The sequence below is a fragment of the Prunus avium genome, chromosome 1, assembly GCF_965620075.1.
Source record: "Prunus avium chromosome 1, drPruAviu1.hap1.1, whole genome shotgun sequence".
Lineage (NCBI taxonomy): Eukaryota > Viridiplantae > Streptophyta > Magnoliopsida > Rosales > Rosaceae > Prunus > Prunus avium.
In genome coordinates, this window is record NC_142284.1 from 60,468,274 (window position 1) to 60,495,159 (window position 26,886).

Below are 26,886 nucleotides of genomic sequence, written 5' to 3' on the forward strand. Positions count from 1 at the left end.
ATATTGAAGCAAATTCATATGATCAAATGCTACAAGATGTTGATATAGTGGTTGATAATAATTTGCCACCACCAGCCACTATTGTATCAGCCACTATATCAACATTTGGTAGCACTTGATTGTATGAATTTGCTTTAATATCCGGTTGATAACAACTCTTAACATTGTTTGTTTGCAAACGATGTCTCACCACCATTCGTTGCATCTCTGGTGTATAGAACATTCTCTTATATACTGTGTCGACAGCTTCAACAACTATTTCTAAATAGGCCTGGTGACAAAGACGGCTATGGTACACTTTCTCTAGTGGAATGAGGCTATTGAGTCCCACCTAGAACCCTCCCCATGTGTCGTTACTATGAGTAGGTTGCATCCTAAAAAGTACTTAACATGTCAATAGATAACAAAACTATTTAATCAAAACATAACACTAGGCTCTGATACCAACTTGTCACGTCCCAACTCACAGATTTATGTAAACTTGGTTTAAGATGTGATTCACACATTAATTATAGAATTTAATAAATAAAAAACTATAACTAAAATGTGAAGATCACTAAATAAATAAACATTTCACATAGAATTTCCAAGCAGAAACAACATTATTCGAAATCTTACATCATTACAATACTCAAGAGTTCACTAAAGACATGCCAAGTTTATGCCCACAACACATTCTACAAACATGCCAAGTTCATCTCAAGTCCTAGACTACTAGTTTAGTACCTGCAAAATATGTTAAGGAGTGAGCAAAACCACAACTTAAAACCCCAAACCAAACCGTCATTAGGGTATAGCTCATTTGGTTAAGCTCTTCTACCTCCATCCATGTGCACCCAATGAATATTTGTCTAAACCCCCCTACCCTAATTGCTTGTACTAAAAATTTGAATTTTAAAATAACTAAAATTTTGAATTTTAAAATAATTAAAATAATAATAATACACCAACCAAACCATACAAAACAGATTACTTCAATTATTGTTTATCACAAAAAATTTACTCATCTGATTTTTAAATAATCACTAGGCAATACATTGATGTTTTTCGTCAGGTTTAACTCAAGGTGGGGGGGGGGGGGCGGTGTGTTGGTGGGGGTGGGGTGAGAGGTTAGGAAAATAGGCTAGGATTAAGACACTTCAAGGGTTCAATCTATTTTTATGTAACAAAAAGAAAACATAACTATTTAAATTCCATATATTCTAGAAATTATTATGTAACAAAAGGAAAACATAAGTATTTAAATTCCATATATCATAAAAACCAATAAAATAAGGTAAAGACTTTCTACAAGTTACTGCATCTGATGTAGCAGTGGAAATTGTTGAATTAACAATGATTATTTCTCTATCAGTGGTCTAATAGTTTTACAATACAACAAATGGCACTAAGAAAGAAAAACTATATACAGTTTCCATTATCCATTTACACTGCACATTTAACCTGCATTCCCAGACTATGCTAAAAGTGGCAGAAAAAAAAAAGGCCACTTGGAATAAAATGTGGGAAACTTCAGGAACTTAGTGAACATCAACATGTGTATTAGACCACATGTTTGTTGGTTCTTGCTAGAACACGGACCAAAGGTTTCCAACAATTGGTTTGCCAGAATTGGAGACTAGAAACTTAAAAACCAAAATTGATGAACTTGGAGAGCATGCCACATTTCCACATGATGGTGCTACAAATCTTTTTTCCTTATGCCTGTTGGAACACCATAACATACTGGCGATGCTCCAGTCAAGAAAGGAAGACTGCAAGCTTCGCGAGCTTGACTCATGAATGATCCAATCTTCGGCTTATGATCACAAGAAATCTTAATTAGGGGATCGCTGCTCTCGCAAGCTTCAGGCAATTTCTTCTTTGATACTTTCTTCTTGGCATTACCTTTATGGCCCCTAATGCTCATGGCTTCAAATTCTTCTGCTACTTTGCATTGGACACAGCCCTCAGAGGGACTCCAGCGTTCTTTTAGCCAACCGTCAAGCATGGCCTTCGCAAATCGGTTAATATCCTTATCCGTCACTTCCCATAAGTTTGCAACAATGACAGGAGAACCAGCTAGCAGATAAGATAGTGGGGGACCATGTGGAATATAACACCCATTCAGTTTCAGGGAACCACTACTACATCCCATCAAGAGAGTAGCGGCACAGTTTTCCAGTCTCTGAATTTGATGCATAGGGATATACTGTACCCCTGTACCACAAGACATGCAGACAAAAATGTTCAGTTTGATGCTTGGAAAACCTTTTATGCCCAAATAATAAGGCCAGAAGTAACATAAGTGGAACAAACACATAAACAATATAAATAAGTATAATCAAACATACCACTTCCATGGCCAAAATATATAAAGAGATCATGGCTTTTCAAGGCCACTGCCAATTCTTCAGCTGGGGGTGCACATCCAGCTTTCCCCTGTGTAGGTATTCAAATGTAAGATTACTACACTTGTGGGTAACATGAGAGAGAGAGAGAGAGAGAGAGAGAGAGAGAGAGATTCCAACTTCCGCACTTCTATTCTACTTAAATTCTGGCAAATTTTTTGCATCAATATTTTCCTGAACAGAAACAGAAACCAGGATATTACCTCCAAATTTTGATCTCTAAACCACTTCTCAAATTCGATTTGCGTGGTACCTAGATCACCACTGGGGTTCAGGAGATAAAATGAATCCAATGGATCTATCAAAGGGAATGCAGTAATATTATCCGCAACTTGATCTTGATGGTGGTAGTTCTTCTCCAGTGTTGAAGAGATGCTCCCAACGGAAGGCATGCGATACACCTCCTGGTTTCTTAGTATTGGTAAATTCTCCCAAGGAAGCATCTGTTATAATCAGCTTGTTTAAATGATAATAGGTGTATTGAAAAAATGGAAAGGTATTAAGTACTCTTGAATTGCAAAAACTTCCTGTTAGCAAGAAGGAATAAGCTATGCATGTTGACCATGGATTACAAAAAGGCAATTAAACAACAAGAGCATTTTCTTGAGTTGAAACGCTCACTATATGTTCCACACAGCTACAATGATCTAGCACAGGCTTTTAAATAGCGGTTTCCAAGGGTTAATCACTGTAATTCTAGCATGATTAACGACTTAACAACATATGCGTTTTAAGATCTACTGCTTGGTGAGAAAAGAACTGTATTCTCTTTGGAAGCGTAAGACTAAACCCATTGAGCCAACTCCAACAATAAAGCCTTCTGGGTCTAAAATAAAATATCCATGTAGTACAATAAATAAGTAAAAGAGTCAATCTAAAAGTTACTTTCAAGTTTTAAGAAAATATATTTGGGTAGGAACACGCAATCTCTTTAAGACTTCTAGGAATCTCCTATTGTAAAAGAACCTTTCATATTCAATGAGTTTTTGATGTTTGACGAGTCTTTTAATATTTCTTTTAGGTTTAGGTGAAATTAACTTTGGAAGCTAAACTTCTGTAAATATGAGGAGAAAAGAGAGGAACCAAACACATACCTGCACCTCGAAGTCCAGCACTAGAATTATTGGCTCTCTATTTACAGAACATAGCCCTTCAAGCTCATTTACTGCTTCATGTATTAGTTGGAAGGCCAACTCAGACTGTTTCTCAATACCATTAGATTCATCAGGTGATGTCAAACATCTCTCTTCCTCAGAACATCCAGCTTTACCAATATAGCAACCTTTCTTAAAACAAAGCTGTGAAACATATGCACCTCCTTCAATGGCATATTTGGAACCCCCAAGAATGACTTTGAGAAGACTCTCATCTATGTCCACTTTGCACTTAGATTTCAAATCCCGCACCAGCTTCTTATGAACCAAGTCCAGCTGCTTGCAGTTTGACCATTCTCCCAGAAGCACACATCTCCAAGGACCAAACCATGAATCTTCTAAGTTCCTGGTGCAAGAAGACGTGAGATTATCATAGCCTATTGACATATAGTTTTCAAATTGAAAACCAATTGCTAAAGTTAAAGACATAAGACAAAGTGCAGAATGCCACCTTCATAAACATTCTACTGCATTAATAGAAAATATAAATTGAAAACCCAAAGCTAGTGTCATTTATTATCTCAACTAAACCTAATAAAAATAGAGTAGATTGGTGGAGATAAATGGACATGAATGTTAAGTAGCAAACAAAGACCCATGGAAGTTTGCAAACAAAGGGGGGAAAAAGAGTTAACCTACTTCAGCAATTTACCAAGGCGAAGATCAAGCTTCTGTCTCCACATCCACCAGAATGTCCAAGCGTTTTTTGTATCTTCTTCAAAAATTAATGAAGCTGACGAAAAACTCTCCTCCAATATCAACCTAAATTCTGGAGCTACCTTGTCAACCACAGTGAAACCCCATGGACAGTGCCAACGCTTTCCAGTATCCTTTCTTTCAGAAAAACTACCAGAACCAGAATCCGCAACATCATCTGCATCTTCTGCAGAACCTGTGCATATTATTTAACAGTGTATTAAGTTTTAATTTGTACAAGACATGCTACAAATTTTGAAATTTCATGCCTACACAAACAAATTACCTTCTAATACTGAATCCACTGGCAGAAGCATAACGATAGGTTGACTCTTAGAGTTCAGGCGTGATACCAGAATCCATGCATGAACACAAGAAGGAACGGGGAATAGTTCTTCTAACAAACTAACATAAGGGCCTGCAAGCAAACTTATACAGATGATTGTTGTGCAAGGAAGGCCTGCAAAAAATATTGTTACAAACTCTTCAAGATCTTGAATAGACTCAGGTGCAAGCCTGCATCAAGGTAAGAAGAAAAGAAGTTTAAGAAAAACAAGTTAGAATGGTTCATCAATGATAAAATATATTTTGTAAAGTGACAAGCACAACCTGAGTAAATTATTTTTTTCTGATCCCATGCAAGTTGAGCCAGTAACCTGTGAACCCCGAAAATAATTTTTTTACAACTTATTAGTATGTGTCAAATAAAACAGAAAAAAAAAAACATTTAGCCGGATTTCTAAATACAACAATTTGGACTGGGACTTAAAATGCTAATCGGCAGAACAAAGTATAAAGATTAGAAAACTTTAAAACCAATTAAAGAGCAATGGCAGCATGTGTTAAACGGTAGGGAAGTAAATATCCAAATGATGGTTCAGTTCACAACTACACAAGATATTGAAGTGGTAACAAAGTTGTTCATCATTGCCCCAGAACAGATCAAAGAAGGTCAATAAGACAAAAAACACTATTTGCCCTTGGGAGCTAAAATCCACATTCAAGGTAATGGATATAATCCCCCAAATTCCAAATCTCTCCAATAAATTGATTAGCACTATGTAGTTTGATAACTTGCTCGTAGAAATACACTAAATAAACAGAATTGAAGTGTATAAACATACCTCAGCATTTACAAGGCGTTGAACGTTACATATGTCAGATACATTTGTGAAAAATTGGTTACTAAGATGAGTGCCAAGTGAAGCTTGATGAAAATAAGAAGCCCAATGGTTTTCGCAGAGAGTTTTAGAAGAAGATGACAAAGAAAAACGCTCACTAGAGGCGGAAAGTAAAAATATAGCAGCAAGCAATCTGGAAACCTGTGGAGCACCAAAACTCAATCAGTTTCGTTAATGGCAATGGCATGGAAAACAAAGAAAAGGAAAATAAAGGCTAAAATATTAAAAATGAAAAATAAAGATAAAAAAACAGCGGAAGAAGATATTTGCAGTTGTTATAGAATAAACTCAAATCCATAACAATCCCAGTTAAATGCCGAATTATTTTCTTACATAGATTATGAAACAAATCCAAGTGTTAAAACTGTCTACAACATACATGTCAGCTCCCCAAACAACATCACAAACAACCATTACTCATATTTGAATTAAAAACAACACTAATGAACTTAAGTCATGTACCAACAAAAAGCCATCAGTGATCTTTTGCCATGTTTACAGAATTCAGAAAATACTACAGAACTTACTCATATCACTCATATACCCACAAGAAAGATCAGTTTTAAACAACCAATACGACCTGGCCCCAGACCTTCAACTCATATTTTAAAAGAAGAAAATCATACCACAAGATCCGCTTAAATCTTAGTGTCCAGTTACAAACACAGGATATATGAACCTAGGTCAGATGTTCAGTGGCTCCCTAGCATTCCTCTAAAAGAAAAAAGAGAAGTCACAAGTCAAGGCTTAAATTATTTAAAGCATCCCCATTAAACAACCATAACATAGGTTTCCTTTTTAATAAACAAAAAACCCCAACTGCGTTAGACTATGCAATCCAAAGTGACAACAGATGACCCTTTAACATTAGAAAACCAGGGTTCATACCGACACCACGTGGTGTACTTCGCCCTCAGTATGACAATGTCGTGCCTTTCAAAATGAACTAGAATTACTTGAGTTGGAAAAGATGGTTTCTTTTTTATTTTGGAAAAAAAAGGGGGCCTCACAAAACAAGGTTTTGTATTTTCAAGCAAATTTTAGAGACTAATAAAGTTATAATGTGAACTGCAACTACTTTCTTGAAGAACCTATAAAAGAGAAATGGTGTTCAAGGGTCATCATTTACAAGAAAATCCTTAAAATCATCCCATAACATATGCCTTAAAACATCACAAGAAAATCCACTAACAACTCACAAACACATGGAGTATGATATATAACTGATAATACTAAACCCAATAAGATGAAAAGACTTTCAAGGAATATAAATGAAAAACCAAGACTAGCATCAACCAAGGCCATAAAAGAGAAAGAAAGGTTCGACCTTCTGAAAAAGTACAGGAACGTCACGGCAGAGAACAAAGGCTAGCATCAACCAAGACACTAGTTTTGGTAGCTCAATACGAGGCAGATCGGAGCAAATAATCCTGGTGAACGTAAAAATTCAGAAAGAGAAGAACATATTAAGTTATTATGGCTAGGAAACAGCAATTAGTAAAATTAAAACTCTGAAAAATGCACTTATGTTGACCTTTGCATGTCATTATGTGACTTCCTGTTAATTGAATATTCAATCTTGGGTCTCTACATAGGTACCTATATATAGTTACAGCCCATATTCCTCAGTAAAGGGAATAATTTCTCAAGCTAGCTACTAGAACAATTTTCCAGCGCAAAAGAATCATACAATATGCTGAATCATGAGGACGTTCTATCATGTACATTGACATTTTAATGTCACTTCCCTTTTGCTAAATTATTAAGAGTTTAAAAATAAAGTGGCTTCAGACAAATGATACCAATTGTGGCAATCTTAGCTTCTTCTTTTTTTATTGTACCAACGTAAATCGTCCTCATTTTTTTCTTAGCATTTGGGCCAATTCCCATTCCACTCTTAAGAGAAGCAAAAATGTAGACTTTGTTCTTTGGTCACCCTGATTCTTTAATTAAAATTTTAAGCTTTTCAACTGTGATTTGAGTCCTTCGAATTTGTCGAAATCAGCATTTCAGCAACCAACTGTGATTAGAAACTATTCATAATTTTAGAGAGAGAGAAAAAGAGATACAGACAGAACAAATTGCCTATGATTTTCTATCACTATCCACAGGCAATTCTATCACTATCCACAGCAGCTGTATTTCCTACACCACCTAGAGACGCAATTTCAGATCTATTTTTACTGAAAGCAATGCAATTTCTACCGATTTTAGACTTTACATTGTTTGCTGCAATTTTATGAACCAATAAAATTATAGGCACACTACAAAGAGGGGGCAGCTTATCCTAAAAGACGAAGGCATTATCATCTCTTTAATACAAAGGAGGAAGTGTCTGATATCCCCTGTCAAATGAGAAGATCCTCCTCAGTTAGAAGTTAGAAGAAGCATTTGGCCTTATTATGATTTCGTTTCCTTTTCAGTCCTTCCAGAAAAACAAAATTGCACTTAATTTTTTGTTAATTTTAGCATGTTCTCGTAAACCCTACGTTCTTTGGTTCATTTCCAAATTCAAGAAACCCAAAGCGACAAGCCAAGTAGCAGCCTGCAAGCCACGCCTTAGTATGGAAGATGGGAAAACATTTTACAAATGATTAAAAGCTCAATGTATGGCACGTAAGTTTACAAGCAAAAACAAGGTAAACTATAATCTATGAATCCGTAGTACCAGAAAATGGTACATGGCGAATTTTGAACACTGGAAAAAGAAAAAGGACAGTCATAAATAATTATTTACAATTTAAGTATAGTTGCTCTGGTTAATATCTGTACCATTACTATACTTCTTAAAATGATTAAATTTTACAGTTCTAGAGAAAGGGAAGGAGTTAAGATCTGAATAGAAACATGCATAAACAAAAATAAGAACCTGCTACTAAGATTACCTGGTTTCCTTAGAACAGTAACTCTTCAAAGACAACCAACTTATATTCAACAGTACTTCTGCCCGTTCAACACTGAAGACATCCCCTGGGATCTCCTTTCCCATTAAATTGAGAAAGGAAGTCAATGAAACAGATGAGGTAATACGACAAAATGCGTTTCGGCTGACCAAGATTGATACGGTTTGCAACATAATTTCATGTGTTTCATGAATTTGACCACGACACTCCAAGCATTTTCCTGAAAAATGTTAAAGTCACTAAATTTACTACGGCAACAAAAAAGAATATAAAGGAAAACACAAAATGAAGTTTCATATACATTGGATCTCATGGTTTAGCCATCACTTGCAAGAACGAAATGAAAGAACAAAACTATGTCTGGAATCATGACAGGTTTGCCAATTCAAAAGAAAGAAACTATAATACTAATTAAACTTTGTATAATACAAATGAAGATGATAGGATAATTTCCTGCAGAAGAAACCACAATCTTAAAAATCCCTGAACCTCAGTTTCTCCTGTGGCCCTGATCTCTGACCTCTTAAAATCAAAATTAGGGACATAAAATAAAAGGGTACTGATAAGTAATTCTATTTACACACATAAAAGTGATGAACAGTAAATTCACATCACAATCTATACAAAGTTAAAGCTTTTACTTTTGCAGACAAAATCTTTCATAGTTCCAACAAATGCCCAAGTGCTGTTTCGTTTTTCCAATGGGATGACCACAACCATGGCCACCTCGGCCCACACTACTGGTACTGGCACCATGACCAGCCCCATCAGCTCTGGCCTCACCAAAGGGCAACACTCGTGAGGCAGGATTGGTTTTGGCTGATGAGGCCAGCCATCGCTTCAATTTTCTTTCAATTTTTTAAATATTTTTCTTGAAAAGTAATTTTCTTAAGGGTAAAATAGTAGCAAAAAATTTCATCAAAAGATAAGTTTACTAACTATCAGAGTCCAAATAGAAGTCACCCCAATAGACATGTATCAACTGTGTGCACATGCAGATATAAAACGTAAAGGGTAATAACATACAGCTATACCGTACCTAATCCTGTGAGAAGCCTGAGTGACAGGCGCCTGCGGACAAACTCCCACTTCAAATCAACTAAATTTTTAACTAACCCAGATTCCAAAACTTCCAAAGGAAGACACTGCCAACAACTCATTTTGTCGCAAATGCATGTTACATCACACCCAAAAGCAACCTCACAACTTTTTAAATCCAAAAGAAATTCCCTCTTACTAAAAGTATCAGGACAATCACACTTGCTATTGCCTTTCAATTGTTTTGAATGACCAACTTGGACAACGCCATTACCACTTACACTTTGGTTCTGAGAAGATTGATATCTTGACCGAGTTGACCTCAAATTATACTCAGGTACTGTACCTTGATCCTTCACCACCGGTTTTGGTGCATTGTTAGTCTTTTTACACTTTTTAACTTCCTTCTTGCCTTTCAGCCCCTCCTTAGTGGGTTTCCCAATATCCTGCAGATTTTCTTCAGAATGTGTAAATGTACTGCTAACACAAGATCCAACATCTTTAAGAATAGTTTTTCGAAGCCTTGTGCTTTCAACACACTCTTCTTCAGGACAACTAACCGAATTTTTCCACTCAGAAAGATTAAGCTTGGCTATTGCTGATTTGTACAGGTTTTCAGCAAGAGATAATTTCTCTAAAGATGTATTCCTTGTGGTATAAAACATGCTTTGGAATAAATCACCAAGATTCTGATTCACAGTTACTTCCAGCATTAATCTGCACTTCAAGCAAGAAATATCTGTGCTGCTAGCCCCAAAATATTGCTTCGTACTTTGAAGTTCCTTTTCTGCAAAATCCCAAAGCTGCTGCTTGTGGTACAGCTTTCCTAAAGACATTCAAAATTGAAATGTGAGTTAGCAATTATCACTTCTTTTGAACCCAGAAGTGAATGAAGAAATAATTGTGAGACAATGGAACAAAAAAGAAAGATAAGTTTTTGCTATACCCAATACAGTAGAAAAAACAATTATAAATAGTGGCAAGCTTTGTGAGCAGGAAATAGCTTTTCCCAATTGTAGAAAACCTTCGGCCACAGCTCTGTTTCCAATTATTTCATGGATAACCCCTACCTGCAGGTTATATCAGAGATTGAAATTCAGAACCCATCTTCATAAAAGATAGGTCCAGTCTTGAATTTTTAAATTAAAAGTATGGACAGAAAGAGGAAGAAAAACCTGAAGAGTGCTTTCAAGATAACATTGAAGCACATTCCATGGACTAAGATAACAACGTTCCAAGTCACATAGGCTAGCATCAAAGGACCAAAACTCCCTAGCAACTGATATGTGCATATGCATATCCTGAATATGATATGTTAACTTCTCACCGCTACCCCCAGTTTCATTGCACGTTTTGGACTGTTCAGAAGAGTACATAAATTTCTCTCTGAATAGTTTAGCACGCAACTGGTAAGCTTCCTTTGCATATGACAGAGCCTAAAGAGTATTAACAGAGATGAACACAAAATCATCATGCAGAAATTCCCATGTTTAAATGCATAAAAGCATCTCAATATCTATTTACTCACAGTGGAAAATAAATTATAAACATTTAACAAAATAAGATTAAATAAATGCAAATTACCTCAATTAACCTTCCATTTGAAACAAGTCTTTCACATAAATCATAGTAGAGATATCCAGCTATGTAAGCAGACGAACTCGATACAGGAACCTAAAAGAAGAGTAACAAATATAAGTGTATTTAATGTGCATCATTAAGGCATAAGAGTTCATGGTGGCAACTTGAGATGAACTTACACTTGAAATAAGTTCAAAAGCAGCTTCCTTAATTTCATCAATTGTGATATCCAATCGAAATGAGCTTTCATAATTGCATGAGCCCCGAGGAAAGTTTGGAGACACAGATGAGAAATTATATTGGAACGCTAATAGAAGTGGTTTGGATCCTTTCAGACAATCTACCCAAAACTCAATAGACTTTGAATTTTCACCACAATGATCTGATAAGTTCATGATGAATGCCTCATTCACAGGTGAAGCACAAAGGCCATGGCTAATCCTTCTACATTCCCACAATTTGGCCACACACTTCTCTAATGGGACATTCCTCCATTTAAATAATCTAATCATAAGCCTATGTATATCATTGTGAAAGTCCATGCAACCCTGAAGACATGTTAAGAGTAATACCATGTCAAAACCCCAAATTGAATTATTCATTGATGTTTTTCCACAAAAAAGAAAATAGTACAGCACCTAAGAAGATCAAAAGACAGACCTTGATGGATAACAAATCAATAACATTGTAAAGCAGCAACATAATATTTTCTGACACCATAGAGCACTTGTCATCTGGAGAACAATTATTTGGAGTATAAATGCCCAACCATAAATTAATGGCAGAACTGATATCTTCAAGCACTTGCTGCTCATGAGTCATAACAAACCCAAATCAAATAATTAGACAAAATTGTAAAATTCAATGAAATACAAACTTATAAAAAGAGCATCTGAAGCTTTTTGGCATTAATTACTCAATTTGGGAAAATAGATTTTATGCATTAGCACCTTTGAGTTGGGTTCAGCTTCTTGGGTACAAAGTGCGCGTAAGCAATATGCCACAGCTAACTGATGGCAAGGAGAAATTTCATGGATATAGGTTTCATCATACATCTCATTCTGTTACAGTAACTTATGCTTGTCAGTCAGAAACCCAACTTCAAAACAATCAAAGGGTAACCCTTTAAAGGTGGGCTATTAAAATTCGAAAAAGCAAACAAAAAAAATCTAAAATCTAAATTGACTTACAAGTGAAGATATTGCATCTGATAAACACTGAATACAGCCCTTCAGACCGCTGATGCCAGAGAGCCTTAATGCTCTTCCCTTTCTCAATAAAATTCTTGATTTTTGTAACCAACTATCTGGTGTGACATGCACGTATTGCAGTAGGATATCTATAATTTTCATTTGCATTTTCTGACAAAACTCAGGGTTCACATCATTCATTTCCTCATAAGCAAGAAGTTCCTAAAAAATTCAACATGGAAATGTAGAAGAGAGAGAAATTAACATGTGCAGCCTACAGTCTATGGACAAATATTAATTCCAACTGAAAAGAAAACCAGAGTTCTAACCTGCTCCAAGACAATTTCAATTGTCTTCGTTGTTACTTTCTTAGAAGACAATAGCAAACTGTATAAGGTAGGAGCATCATCCTCGACATCCACATTCTTGTAACGTTTACATTCCATCTAGATATGACATAAAAATGCGGTACCAGAAACAGCACGGTAAGTGGACACATTACAAAAACTTTAAGATGATTAAGTTGAGATTTTGTGTAGATATTTAGGTAGGAGAATCCCCATTGAAAGACATGTTTCCACATTTGACTAATTTATCCAATCATCATAATGCATCTATAGCAACTTGTGCAATTGAGCTAGAATTTTGGTTTCAGGAAAAATTTAAATGACTTTGAGGTTGGTGCTTGCAAGACCTTATTCAAGATGGTGGAGGCTGGAACGTTCAGGATTTTTTATTTTTTTTATTTTTTGTTGTGCCAGTCATATTTTAGATAATTGTGTGATCATGTTGATATTCCTGAGGTTCAACCTTATGGGATAATCTAGAGAGCCAAGGCTCCTCCAGAGGATAAGATTTCAGCATGGTTAGTTGCCCTTGAAATGGTCAATACCTATCATATGCTCGAGAGTGGCATGCATCTCTGCTCATTCGGACATTATGTGTAAAGAGGAAGTGGAGGTTTCAATCATTTGATCATGTGTTTAATCACTGCCCAGTGGGATTGAGATTGTGGTTGAAATTGTTTTGGAAGGCTCAGGTGAGCTGGATAATTCCAAGGGGATGTTACTCCTTGTTCCTTGAAAAGCACAAGGGGAGGACAGGGTATGGACATGTGCCGTAATGGCTGTTTTCTGGGTAATTTGGATGGAGTGCACTAGCAGGATGTTTAATGTTGTTAGAGGAGAGAAGGAATACTTGTACATGAGAGTTCAATTTTGGGAATCCTTATAGGCTTCAGTATTTTCAGAGTTTGGGGGCAGTTTGTTCTGTCTGATTTTGTCAAATTGGAGAGCTACTGTTTCCTAGATCCTTGTTCTGGATGTAATTTTGCTTGGATTATGTTTCCTAGCTACAGGTAGGAGAAGATCATTTTATTGCAGTGGAAATATTTTCATCTGTTTTGGTGTATTCTTCTTTTAATCAACGAATGTTTCTTTCTTATTGGAAACAAAAATTCAATTCTTAAACATGTGGCGTTTTGTGAAGAGAAGAGGGCCAAAATTTACGGGGATGCAGTGTGCCAGCTCTGTTGTGGGTTATTTGGATGCAGAGAAATATAAGGATCTTTCAGATTATAGTGGGGTTGGGGTGGAGGAACTTTGGGATAATGTCAGATTTGGTCATCATTTTGGGTATCTGTATCTGGAGACTTAAGGACCTCTTTTTTTCTGAAATTCTATTAGAATGGAAGGCAGCTGGCTTTTAGATTGCTTTTTGTTTTTTGGGTGTAATAATTGGAAATTCAATGTTCCCTTGTTGGTTGTCAGTCCTGTGTTCGTTTTGTATGTTAAAAGTTAATTAGTAAAATTTATGTTTCTTTCAAAAAAAAAGTGTGAAGGAATCTCTAAGATGATACCTTAACCCACTGCTTCACCAAAGACAACGGACCTGGCAGCCTCTGAAACAAATTTGCAGCAATAGACCAATTTTCAAAGCTCTCTAATATAGTTCTTTTCACATCACGACTTTGCAATTGATTAAGAACATCCAAAAGAAAAGCACTTCTCTTACAGCACTCATCAAAGAAATCTACAATAGCATCTTCTGACAGATCAACCTGGGGCACCTTTAGTTTGTGTACAAACATCTCACAAACACGTATAACACAAGTCCATGATGCTTTACAACAAAACTTCAATGCCTCTGATGCCTGCAGAGGTACTTTACAAAGTTAAGCAAAACAAAGGTCTCGAAAAGAAATCTAAAGTACCAAATTGCTTTCTGGAAAGTGTTTTTCTTTTCTTTTTATAGGAAACTATATTTCATAAAATGAAAAGATAAATACAGTATAGTGGACAAGATATCCTCCACTGAGCCTAAACAACTAAAAACCTGCCTACACCAATTACAGAACCAGATACAGGTACAACATCCATAACAAGAATACACAGAACAATGAAACTATAAAAAAAAACAGCTGCATTTCAATCCGATAAGATTGAAGAAAAATAACTATCCCTGATTGAAGAAAAACATCTATCCCTGTACAAAGTGATATTTACAGGAACACGATCAGGAACAAAAAGAACCATTAAAAATCATCAGATAGTTTCCTTCCTTCATTGGCAACAATGAAGCTGGTTTAATTAATTATCATATTCAAATATACCAAGAGCCTCAAGTCTTTACATAGCTAAATTCAAAAGATTAAAAAAAATTAGTTCATGAGAAATAAATCAGTGCCTTGTCTGCAACTCTATCCAACCCAAGTGAAAGTACAAATGCAAATATTCAACTCAGGGCTTGAAATATAGCATTGGGCTTTATCCTATACTTCAGGTCCGAAACATCTAGTATGGGTATTAAATCCCTCTAGCATCCAATTTTCAAAACAAGGGCATAGAGAAAAATTGCTAACTCTACTTTATTCCCTTATCAATTGTGTTTGAGTTAAAACAAAGAGGCAATACATTATATCATCTCCTAGTTTTATTTGAGGGACACTACGTGTGGCCTACCCTGCATTGTTGTTCAATGATCTGAACTGTCTACTCTTAAGTCTCCATCCAATGATGACAAACATAGTGTTTCCGATTTGGCTGATCCTTTGCAACGACGAAAAATGGAGAGAATTTTCTTTCATTTGGATAATCAAATTTGGAGAGAAATGGAGACAAGAGATGAGACCTTTGGAATCTCTGTCTCCTAGCCCACTCTTATATTCTCTGCAAAAGAGGAGAGCTTTGGAAAGAATATGAGATTTGTGTTTTGCTTTGGTTTTTCAAAAATGTCCTCGATTTAACATTTCTCTCGGTTTCTCTTCTACCTATTCAAACATAAGGGAAAGTAAATATCTCTTTTCTTTTCTCCCAAATTTATTATCTTCCATTACCAAACGCAATGTAAAATAGGAAAGGCCAAATTTATCTAATAGGGAACCTCAAACCCAGCCTTGGTATTATCCCAGGAACTTAAAACAAAATAATTCTGAAGAAATGTAGAAGCAAAATAAGCTAATAAAGCTACTTTTATAAAATGATTGTCCATAGAAAATGCAACTTCACACTATAAATAGTTCAATGTTGAAAACGGATGTATAGAAATAATTTATTCAAGACATGAAGCAGTTACAGAGCCCAGTACAATAAAGCAAATAAGTAGAAGATCATAGAATTCAACATCATTATAGACTAAAAACAATGCTTGTTACATCATATGCCATCCCAATCATAAATATATCATTCTGTAAAAGAATACCTCTTTTAACTCCTTGTTTCGGTAGAAAAGTACACCGGTATTGTAGAGAGAGACATATAGATGCTTCAGACCATTAGGTTGAATCCAATCACTGGTGATGACATTTTCAAGTATTTCCACACTCTTCTGAAATAAGAAAATGCAAGCCGAGAACCTAGTTAAGCAGATAATGATTGTGGTGTGCAAGAGTTATAAGAAAATAAAGAGTCAACTTATGAGAAAATAAATAACTGGGGCCATTTCAGTATCATATCATAAGAATGAGAACCTGTATGTTAAGCCTTGTTCTGATGGAGAGGGTAAAAGAAGCCAAAGCGACACCAATGATGCTGTTGTCATCAAATACTTCTCTGTCATCAAATACATCTCCATCCACCTCATATGTACATCTGCACCTAGAGACAAACATATTTCAGAGAAGCCTGATAACAAACATAAACTGGCTAAAATCTTGTGAGACAGTATTTAGGGAAAAGGCTTACAAAATTATGAATCAAGAAACCTAAGCAACTTCAGCATCACTCCTAACATAACACTCAAGTAGGGGTACAAGCATGTGTTCTTTGGAAATCACTCTCAGGGGTAATTTATCTTGCTATGTTACACTTAAGCAGAAAGTAAAGAAAATAAGAATAATGAATACATCAAAACAAGTGAAATGCTAAGTCCTAGTCAAAGAAATAAGACTTCTGTATTTTTATCATAAAATGAAAACATATTCATGACTCATGAGGGTAGGCATTTAGCAGTCAGCATTCAGCCACCAATATCTTCCACAAATGAAGTATAGGAATTTAGCACGCAAACAAAAATCTATTTAAGGAAAACCAGAATAATTTCAAACTAAGACACAACAGAACATAAAACTCCTCAAACAGACTACCTCCAAATTTCCATATTATAAAAAATAAAATAAATAATGAAACCACTGAACGGTATTGTTGACTCACGTTTGAAAAAAAACGAAAACATCATAAAACTGATGGAAAGCACCCTGGATATCACACAGTTCAGTAGAAACAGAAGCAGCTTCGTTATCAGTAAGAATATCTTTCTTTCCTGAATTTACTAACTCCGTAAGTGGCTGGCATAAGAATTTCAATGCGTTAAAGTAAGACAGAATATAGTCCTTTCTATCCCTCTGAAGTTGACTCATGGAGGCTGCACTCTTCGAAATCAACTGCGAATTGGATAATACGGAGTCTTCATTGTAGCCAATTTGGAAATAACTTCTCAACAAACCGAGCAAATCAGACAAGCGATTCATTGCATCCCCATCATCATGCAAAATTCTAATTGCACCTCCAGAGGATCGAAGATCACCAGCTTTTGACTTCATACTGCGATCAAAAAAGTGAAATCCAGAGGCATAAAGCCTCAGAATCAAATGAAAAGGTGTTCTAACCTGCACAAAAAGTTGAATTTCAAATGCCAACATACAAATTCAAATAGTGCCAGTTCAGTGAAATTTATACGAGGAAACTAAATAAATAAGATACCTGATGGAAATCACCCGCTAATTCATTTAAATGGGACCCAATAATACTGCAAAGATTTGTATTTGTAGTTCGACATTTCTTGGCACAATAAGCAATAAGTTCAACAAACTCTTTTCCTGTATTTTCCACTTCAACCTGCCAAAATAAAATTTTACAGATCATTCTGACTAAATTGACTAATTTCAGTTCTGTATCCTTAAGTAATTATCTCTAAACAGTTCAAGCAAACATACAGCACAACCTCCGAAAGTAAATTGTATCTAAGATACAAGGCAAGATTTGTTATGAGATACAATTCAAAAATAAAAATAAAAAGGTTTTCCATCAAGCAGTAACTCAGTAAAAGTAAAAGATCTGAAATGGTGCAAAAGGATTAAAATAAAATCAAGTAACTGCATTTTGCAGTCATAATTCACTTAAGGAAAAATACTTGTCCAAATAAATGAAATGAAAAGGCATACACAAGTGGGAAATCTAGCTTAAAGGACACTAACATATTAAACCACATATTGCGTGCGACTTTTAGTATAATAGAACTATGAACCAAATTTTAAAGGACCAGAAACTAATATTATTCTTTAACTAGGATATTTTATGTACATGTACTTCTACAGAAAATTGATAATTTTTTAATTTTATGATCAAATGATAAATGTTTTTCAATAAAATGTATATAGATTGTTATATTGTCTAAACAAACAACAAATAATATCAAAGTCATTTCAATTAAACAAATAATATTCTTCTCTCAAAAAAAAAAATTCTTGATCTTCTGTAATTGCTTTAATATTTTCCCGTTTTCATTATCCTTAGATTAAAATGTAATGAAAAAAAAAAACCCTAAAACAGTTAAATATATTTCACTATCTTATTATATAATAAGAATGTTGTAATACAATTAGGAAAACACATATGCTATGTCACCAAAAAAAAAAAACAAAGGTGATAAAATAGGATATTAACAAGAAATCATTTTTAACCTAAATATTAAAAACCATTTGAGACCCCACAAAAATTTAAAATTATTTAGCAATTTAGCAATGTACTACAGTTATGTGCGTCCAAGACATAATCTGATCAGAAAAAACAATTCTGAGCCCAATTTTAAAAAATATACCGACTATGTCTCTGATGACATACCTAAGCATCAGATTGCAATTGCTTTTGCAACTTTGTATGCAATTAAACCATGCTCAGAAAACCAGAATCAAAAGAGGAAGGACTGATGCACAGCAAAGAAAAGGAGAGTATGTTTTGCAATTTGAAAGAATAAGACAAAAAAAGAATCCGAGGACAGTGATCAATATGGACGCTTGGGGAGAATCATTTAGACGATCAAGATAATTGGTGTACAAAATCTAATAATGAGATCGTACCCCAAGAAACTAGATACAATAAAAAATTCAGAGTTGATGAAAACTTTCAAAAATAAAATAGAAGCTCAGTGAAAAAACAGTAGCATAAGATTGTTTTGCTTTTTATGATAGGAAGAGCAACAATGCAATACCAAGGACAAGATGCCCTCTAAAGGGAAAAGGTAAAAACAAAAACTGCCTACACAAATCACATAAAGATACACCTAAGACAACAACAATAGAAACAACAGCATTCCAATTTGAAACATAACAGAAAATGAGCTCTCCCTGAACACTAAAGACACCAAAACCCAAATTAAAGCACAAAAGCTCTCCCACAAATAATCAATCCTCATCTCGCATAAGGACAAGGAAAGAAAATCTAATTGAACATGTAAAGTCTTAACAACCAGAAAACTACGGAGCCCGTTAAAGAACAAAAAAAAAAACTAACAGAAAGGGGCATCACCTCAAAATCATATGAGGTAGATACAACAGAGAAAAACATAACAAATAAAAAAGCTGCATGAGCTTGATGTATAATTCCCAAGACATCATAGGTTTGCGAAAGGGGCAAAGCACTTTGAACCTAGAAGATATAGCATAATCACCTGCATGCAAATATATTTTTACATAACCTTATTTAGCTTAATTAGTATATGTTATCAAAAAGTTCAAGACTTACATAGAAAAGCAACTAATTATGTTCCTGCCTTTTGTACTTCCATTCAGTTGAAATAGGGGTCAAAATATCTAATAGAAACTGGCTCAGCCTTCAAGCGAATATTTTGAAATTAACATTGACAAGGGTACTGAAGATTGATGAACATAGACATCTTAGTCAAACCACATTCCTCAATCCTAAAATATACATTTAACTCTGACAGTGTTACCTTACATTCGCGAACAAGGGAGTCCAACACGCAAAATAATATGTCAATGAGTAAGCATCTATCCTCTTGAAACAAAAATAAAGATGAACAGATCCGATGAGCAAACTGCATGAAGAAAAGAAAAGACTGATCAGATAAACACATGAACTTTTCTATAAAACCATAACTGAAAAATCAAACATAGGCTACCTTGAAAATTTGATCGTTCATTGATGACTTGGCATACTCAGTCATGGTTACAAGGCAGAACATTTTCACAAGATCTCCCTCAAACGATGATAGCTCCCCGACTAAAAATTGAGTACATTTACTCAGAGAGGACACAAGCATCCTGTGCAACTTCTCATATGTGTTTGCGTCTAATACCCTAAAATATTTGATATCACGTATACCAATCAGTTAACTACTTATCATAGCCTTAAAGTCATAATTAATTTTATTGAAGCAAATTTTATGTTCTTGGTAGTTCTGAACAAGTGCTTCAAATGCTAAAAAAGTAACCAGCAAGTTAGCATTTTGGCAGTGAAACTGTGCCGGCAAACCTAGAGAACTGTAGTAATAATTCAAATGACCACAAATGATTAAGTAGCTATAATTCGGAGATGCCCATTTCCCTTATTTTTCCAGGAACCAAACACAAATTATTCTCCGAAAATTAAATCGAATTCACTCACCTGAACCACGGCATGACCTCCTCAACCAAACAAAGCACCCTCCTATACACCTCACTATCCTTATTTTGATTCATGCCCGCACATCTCACAAGCGTCACCACAATTCCTCCTACCAAAGACCCCAAATCCTTATCACCGCTCCCCTTCTCCACGTCTGGCACAAATCTTCGGTCCGATTTGACCCGTCTGTTTGACCCAAATTCAATCGCTTTAAGGCTCTCCAAAACCCTAAACCCCTCGCTCTCTGCATCCTTGTACCGCCCACATGCCTCAAGGCATGTCACCATCCGAACCCTCTGGAGATTAAACGAGTAGGGCGTACCGGACAACACAGAGGACAGGGAGTCCAGGCAATCGAGGCAAAGCCTGTAAATATCGAAGAGTTCGAGGGTAAATTCGTCATCTAACTTGGAGAAACCGGCGAGGCGTTTGGGGAGAAGGGATAGCGTGCGGTTGAGGAAGGGGAGGAACTTCTTAGCAAGCGAACGGAGAAGGGTTTGCTGGTCTTGGGATTTGGTTGATTTTTTGGTTTTCTTGGGATTCTGAAGTTGGGTAAATGGCTGAAGGTAGTCGGAGACGAGGGGATGAAGGCCGCTGGAGCAGGAGGTTTCAAGCTTCGAAATGATGGAGGTCTCGTCCATGGCGGTGACGAGAGTTTAGAGAGAGATGGATTTGGCGACTATTTTCTTTTTAGGTCGAAGGGGTTTGGCGTTTGGGCATGAAATGTCTGGGTTTTCGGTTTTGGTCTCAAGGGCGCGAAGAGAACCCCGCCTCGAGCTTATTTCAAAAAAAACAGAAAAATAAATTAAAAGCAAAAAACAAAAGGGAAAATATATTCCCACTTGACTCCGTTGGCTTGGGACGTTCTTTTTTATGTTCTTATTTTACTTTTTAAATCTTAAAATTTTGAGTTTTATAACTTTTAAATAAATAAATAAATCCAAAATGCTTACAGTTGTGGAGGTGTTTTTTTCCTAGTTTTATGCGCAAGTGCAGATTATGTATTTTTTTCAATTTTTTCATATTTAATTTAATTTAAACAGTTTTTTTTTTTTGGATACGTAATTTAAACAGTTTGTAAATCTACTAATTTATTCTTACTTAATAAAATGTTTTTTTTTTCGCCCTTGTGTTTCAAAATAAAATGTTTTTTATTTTAACTTCTTTTTTTCCCCAAACGCTAGGAAGATTGTATTTATAAATTACGTCATAAACGCAGTACAAATATAAAGGTCTGTAATAATCAAATACAACACCCATAACGCAACATACAAACCTAAATTCTCTCAAAGAAAAACCACAACCCCACATCAAACTCAATACAGTTGATGCACTTATTATACCAAAACTAAAACTAAAACCCAACCACAACCAACCCAAGCCCATGACTATGGCTTGAAAGAAGGCAAACCCGAAAAGAAGACCCATAAAGCCGCCGCCATTGGTGCAATTGGTGTCGTCGATGTCACCGTTATCACAGCCAAACCAAGTACCTACAACAAGAGCACACACAAAAAACACCAACAAACTAAATATCCAAATAGATATGGCCATAAAAGCCAATATCTATGTAATCTGGCTACATATCTAAACTCCACTTTCTCCACAATCCAATCAAGCTTTCCCCACCACAAGGAGAGCAGCAAGCTAGGTGAGGGAGAGATTGAGAAAGGAAGTGGGAGGAGGAGAAGGACTCCCACTGTCACAATCGTGCTTGAAGAGAAAAGAGAAAGGAGGGTAGGAGATTGTTTTAACATTTTGACCAAGGTTAATATGGGAATTTTGAATGTTTCAGTAAGGCATTTTACCCTTATAGATATATAGATATAGCTTTTTTTAGGGTTGTTATCACAAGTAGTCCGTAAACTTTTTGAAAGTCCTCATTTTAGTCCTTTAACTTTCAAATCAATCAATGTAGTCCATCATATTTTGGTCTGCCCATCAATTTGGTCCTTATTGTAGTATTTAGACAAAAGTTTCATTAAAATTAGTCAAGTTTCATCACATGACCAACTTTATAATGGAATTTTCAACCAAAAAAATATATAGCTCAATTAAGTCCTAAAACTCACATTTTGCTCAACAAGGTTATTTGCTCTCCATTTTGGTGTTCATATTTTGGTTCCATCAACGAGAGTAGATAACCTTATTGAGCAAATATGATGATCAGCCAACTACGACACAAATCTCCTAACTCTGTTTTAGGCCGCCCACTTAACCATGCCATAACAACAACACCAGTTTAGTTGCATGTACCACCACAATATCATATCGTGGCTCTCCTCTGTCGACCAACCGCTATAAATCTTTATGTTCTTTTGTTGTTTCTTTGTTATGTGTGCCACTATGCGTGGTGTGCAATTCTTCATACTTTCTGGGTTGTGTGTGTTCAGGGTGTTGATAACAAGGTCTTATGTTTAGTACAACATCCTCCAAATAGACTAAAATGAGTAGAACCAAACTAATTGCATTTTGCTCAGTTCGGTCCATATTTCACCTTTCTATCGTAAAAACTAACCAAATTGCTTGGATTGGTTTGGTTGGACCAATTTAGGCAGTATGAGTGGTTTTTCAGCCCCCCATCTCTGCCTTTCCTGGAAAAAAAAATATTTAAAATAAATAAATAAATAAAAAAGACAAATTTTTAGGTGTCATCCAAATATTTAGGACAAATTTCTCATTGTTCGCATCATCAATAAATAAAACCATATGTATTTTCACGATGTGGTAACAGCGAGTGGTTCATATTTAAAGGGTTCATTATGCATGCAATTTGCAAATGCTCTCGCTGCTAGCTGCAATTTTCTGTTAAAGGCAAACCTCAAATGATGTTAAAAATGTATATAACCTAGGGGACATCATTCATTTTACAAGAATTGCAAATTAGAGACCATGGCATTCCTAACTCATCAATTTATTGATCAATAGTTTTATGGGAGAGGATCCGGAGGGTGCATTCATTTGCTGATAAATTACAGGTCCATGGAGAGCTGATCATGCTTGGGCTGGCAGTGGTTTGCCTCCTAGAAATGACTTAAACAGCGCAAGTGATCTCTTTGGTTGTGTAGATGGAGCTGTGTGTGAAGCTCCTCTTATGATGGCGAATGATAGGATATCACCATAAACTTGTGTCCACCCACCAACCTGAGAAGAAAAAGAAAAAAGAAAAACAGTTCAAATATCAAACACAGTTTCAAGTTTATATTTGTGACCTGCCTAACCGGATCTAGCCTAGAGTAAAAAGCGCCGATATTGACTTGCAGACCAATAGTCTCAAGTTCGAACCTCTATAGCACCTTGGCAGTGTGTGACAAAACCCGCCTCCCCCTTCATAACTATGGCAACAACAAAAAAGTATGCTTGTGACCTAAAAAGTTGAGAGGGGAAAAAAACAGAGAGAGTTTGTGTATGGGTTTAGGGTTTAGGGTTTCGGGTTTAGTTAGTATAAGTGAGTAAGCAGGCAGGCAGGCTCGTAGTGCGTGTAAATTACGTTATTGGGTGTTAATTAATGTGATATATATTATTATGTTATATGAATGTGAAGCAGGGTGACCTGTTTTCCCTCAAACCAAGCTCTGTAAGGCACAGTTGACTTGAGACCCAGCTGCTTCGCCAATCCATTAATCAAACTTCGACTTCCAAAAAATGGAACCACTGAATCTTGATCTCCACTGCAACAATTCAATTGAATCATTAGTACCACAACACATATTTGTAATACTGCACGCACCAACTCTTTTCTCAACTCTCTCAAATATAGAATCGGCGCTACATAGTTTCGTAATCTCACAAAACTTAGCTCGCATCATACGAGAAAGTTGGTAAAAGAGTTGGTGTTTCAAGTATTATTTTGAGCTTCGAACAGCTCATCAAATTACCTATAAACCATTACACGAATGCCAGATTTGACAAGTGAGCCGACAATAGGAATGGTAGGAATTTCCAGATCTCCCATATCATATTGCAGAACCCTGCAGTGAAGTAATTAAGCTTAAGATAGTCAAACAAAAATACCCCCACCCAAGATTATTCCCAATCTCGACAAGAAGTTAATAAAAAAAACACCCAGGTCATCAAGATTTACTTTTCGAAAAGAAAAATAACAAGGGGTTTAAATTTTACCGGCTGCACAAACTCCAATTAGAGACTCCTACAAGCTTTGCATGAAGGGCCTTTTGTACATCTTTTCTGTTTAAATAAGTCACTGTTTCTTCCTCTACACAGGCATCTATCTTGTCCGTAAGTTGCTGCAAGCAAGTGAGATACAAATTAGCTAGTCATTTGACATCTTTAAACAAGAAAAAGGGAGAGTTTAAAAATGAAGCTACATTTTTCATGTAGAGTTGCACAGACATATACAATATATACTAACTGGTTAGCGCTTGACCGCTTCTGTTTACCTGATTATAATTGCCGGCTTCTGCACGTGAACGATGAAATGCTGAAGTTCGAAAGTTTGACCTTAACGGGTTCAGAAGTTCCAATTTTGTTGGAAAGGGGGGCGACAAACAAATGTCGCCAGTAACGTAGTATTTGTCCACAGAGTTGCTAAGTTCTTGTGAAACTTGAGTGATTACATCAGAACAAGCAGCAGAGGGAGAGCCAGCTATGGTCTCTCTCAATAACTGAGAACTGTTGCAGACTGAAGTGAGAAGTCCATAAGCAGCATCAGAAATCAGCCCATGAGACCAGTAAAACAAATCCTCCGCATTGATATCAGTACTGAATTCCAGCAGAGGGTTCCCTATCTGTTATATCATCATCATGAGAGCTCATTAAGAAATCAACCCTATGGATGTATTTAAATGTCATATTTTTCATGTTCTTACTCACAGCTATCCCCTTGAGGTTGAAATTCACACGAGAATGAATTATTAGCTGTGCAAGTTGTGGCACATAGTGACCTATTTATAAGAAACAAAAACAGACAACTAATCAGCTCTTAAGTCTTAACAGATCTTCTTTCTCCCTCCGTCCCCGAAACAAATCATGTCAACTAATCAGCTCTTAGTTTTTAAAATTCTCAAAGTCTTAAAAAGATGGCTAAAAGTATTTAGTACATCTATCTATGTTCTTTCATTAAATCAAAACAAACCTGCATAGCTTTCTCCTACAAGAAACAAATCTCTGTGGTTGTATTCTGGAAATTTGTCAAACCAGCGCTGAAGAAATGTTAAACTGTCTCGTGCTGAACAAACAGAACAAACTCACCGTCACTTAGAGAGTTAGCAGATCTAAAGAAGAAGCAGAAGAAACTAAGTGAAATTCTTCTACACATTAGTTTTGACAATAAGAAAATCGGGACAAAATCGAACCTGATATGTCGTCATTCACATTTTCGTAAAATGACTTATCAGCAGCAAATGAGAAACCAACACCGGCTGGTGACTCTAGGTACAACATGTTTGCTTCTGTGAAACGAAGACAAACTCAAGAAATCAACAATGAGCAACTAAGATCTATGTTGAACTAGAATTTCTATAATTTTTATTGAAGGGTACCTGTGTTCCAACTGTATGGATTCTTTATTAGAGTAGTCCCTCCACTTGGTTTAAAAGGACCGTGTTCAACGAAAGCGCCCTCTCCAACCGACGAACAACCAGGCCCTACAAAGGAGGAAGATGATCAAGTTAGAAACACACTCAAAACCCAGAAGAGCAATGGGACTTGTATCTTTATTTTAGCTGCATACATTGAAAAAGAGATTAAAATCACCTCCATTGAACCAGACAACAAGTGGTTTCGAAGCAGGGCGAGACTCTGCTTCAACAAAGTAGTAAAACAGAGATCTCTGTGGGTGGTCATCTACATCAATGTAGCCTGCAAATTGTTGGAAGCTGACACGTGGCTGCCCAGGTAAACTCACAATTTTATTAGCCATGGGAAGGGCCTCCACTGCACCCATGAGAACAAGCATGGAAGTTAAAAAGACTATGCACATCCATGGCTGAGATGCCATGGTTGAGAGAAAGAGATGAAAAGGTTTTATGGTTTCTGAGAGAGAGAATTAACAGAGCTTAGTTGAGGGTCACTATTTTTAAGGACAAGAGGCTGCTACTTTATATGGGGAAGATAATTGAACAATTGAAAATTAAACACAGTACACTTGACTTTGACATATAAACAATACATTCTTTACTTTTACTTTTATTTCTACAACACATGGTGCATTTGAATTAAAAAATATTCAAAGGCATTCGTGAAATTCTGAAACTAGTGTCTCTTTTTAGTCATTAAAACTCCTTCAACTTTAATTTCGTGTTTAGTTAGTGAGAAATCTTAATTTTGTATGGAATTAAAGGGTAATAATGACACCCTCATCTTGATTCTTGATCCATACCATAACTCAGTTGAACTTGACACCCAATTAGCTTTTTTTGTTTTCGTTTTGTTTTGAGAAAGACACCCAATTAGCTTTATGTGTACGTATTAAATCAAATTCGAAGGAGCTTTGGATGCTTTCCTCATAAAAAGCTTGCTTCTAAAAAGTTCAACACTTTTCCTCCTTCCTTATCTTTTAACACTTTATTCCTATCACATGTTAAAACTAAAATTTGTGCTGAGATGCTGTCGCTCATCATTATCAAGCAATTAGAAAGTTCTTGTTCCCCATTTCAGCTTCTGATCCATTTT

At 35.9% G+C, this 26,886-nt stretch overlaps 2 protein-coding genes across 4 annotated transcripts; both read right to left on the reverse strand.

The window, feature by feature from the left end:
* Positions 1 to 1,259: 1,259 nt before the first annotated feature.
* ESP (separase) lies at positions 1,260 to 21,021 on the reverse strand. 3 transcript variants are annotated; one of them, XM_021967916.2, is made up of 27 exons: positions 20,254 to 21,021; positions 19,769 to 19,946; positions 19,580 to 19,684; positions 17,332 to 17,466; positions 16,783 to 17,237; positions 16,101 to 16,221; positions 15,833 to 15,958; positions 13,992 to 14,285; positions 12,463 to 12,579; positions 12,134 to 12,355; positions 11,894 to 12,004; positions 11,604 to 11,750; positions 11,123 to 11,491; positions 10,947 to 11,036; positions 10,538 to 10,798; positions 10,309 to 10,432; positions 9,364 to 10,188; positions 8,307 to 8,544; positions 6,749 to 6,851; positions 5,365 to 5,562; positions 4,850 to 4,896; positions 4,527 to 4,756; positions 4,184 to 4,436; positions 3,485 to 3,890; positions 2,594 to 2,833; positions 2,334 to 2,421; positions 1,260 to 2,199 (listed from the first exon to the last, which is right to left on the reverse strand). In XM_021967916.2, the coding sequence occupies exons 1-27, from the start codon at positions 20,892 to 20,894 to the stop codon at positions 1,682 to 1,684; spliced, it is 6,642 nt and encodes a 2,213-aa protein (XP_021823608.1). In that variant the 5' UTR covers positions 20,895 to 21,021; the 3' UTR covers positions 1,260 to 1,681. The 3 variants fall into 3 exon arrangements, with proteins under 3 accessions (XP_021823608.1, XP_021823607.1, XP_088103102.1); XM_021967915.2 differs by having other exon boundaries at positions 16,101 to 16,227; XM_088246976.1 differs by lacking the exons at positions 19,580 to 19,684; positions 19,769 to 19,946; positions 20,254 to 21,021 and having other exon boundaries at positions 16,101 to 16,227; positions 16,783 to 17,172; positions 17,332 to 17,458.
* A 2,033-nt stretch (positions 21,022 to 23,054) lies between these two features.
* LOC110764821 (serine carboxypeptidase-like 45) lies at positions 23,055 to 26,319 on the reverse strand. Its single transcript, XM_021967856.2, has 10 exons — positions 25,969 to 26,319; positions 25,755 to 25,859; positions 25,569 to 25,664; positions 25,349 to 25,441; positions 25,087 to 25,157; positions 24,654 to 25,001; positions 24,376 to 24,500; positions 24,132 to 24,224; positions 23,807 to 23,924; positions 23,055 to 23,397 (listed from the first exon to the last, which is right to left on the reverse strand). Exons 1-10 carry the CDS (start codon positions 26,210 to 26,212, stop codon positions 23,248 to 23,250), a joined length of 1,443 nt encoding a protein of 480 aa, XP_021823548.2. The 5' UTR covers positions 26,213 to 26,319; the 3' UTR covers positions 23,055 to 23,247.
* Positions 26,320 to 26,886: the final 567 nt, after the last annotated feature.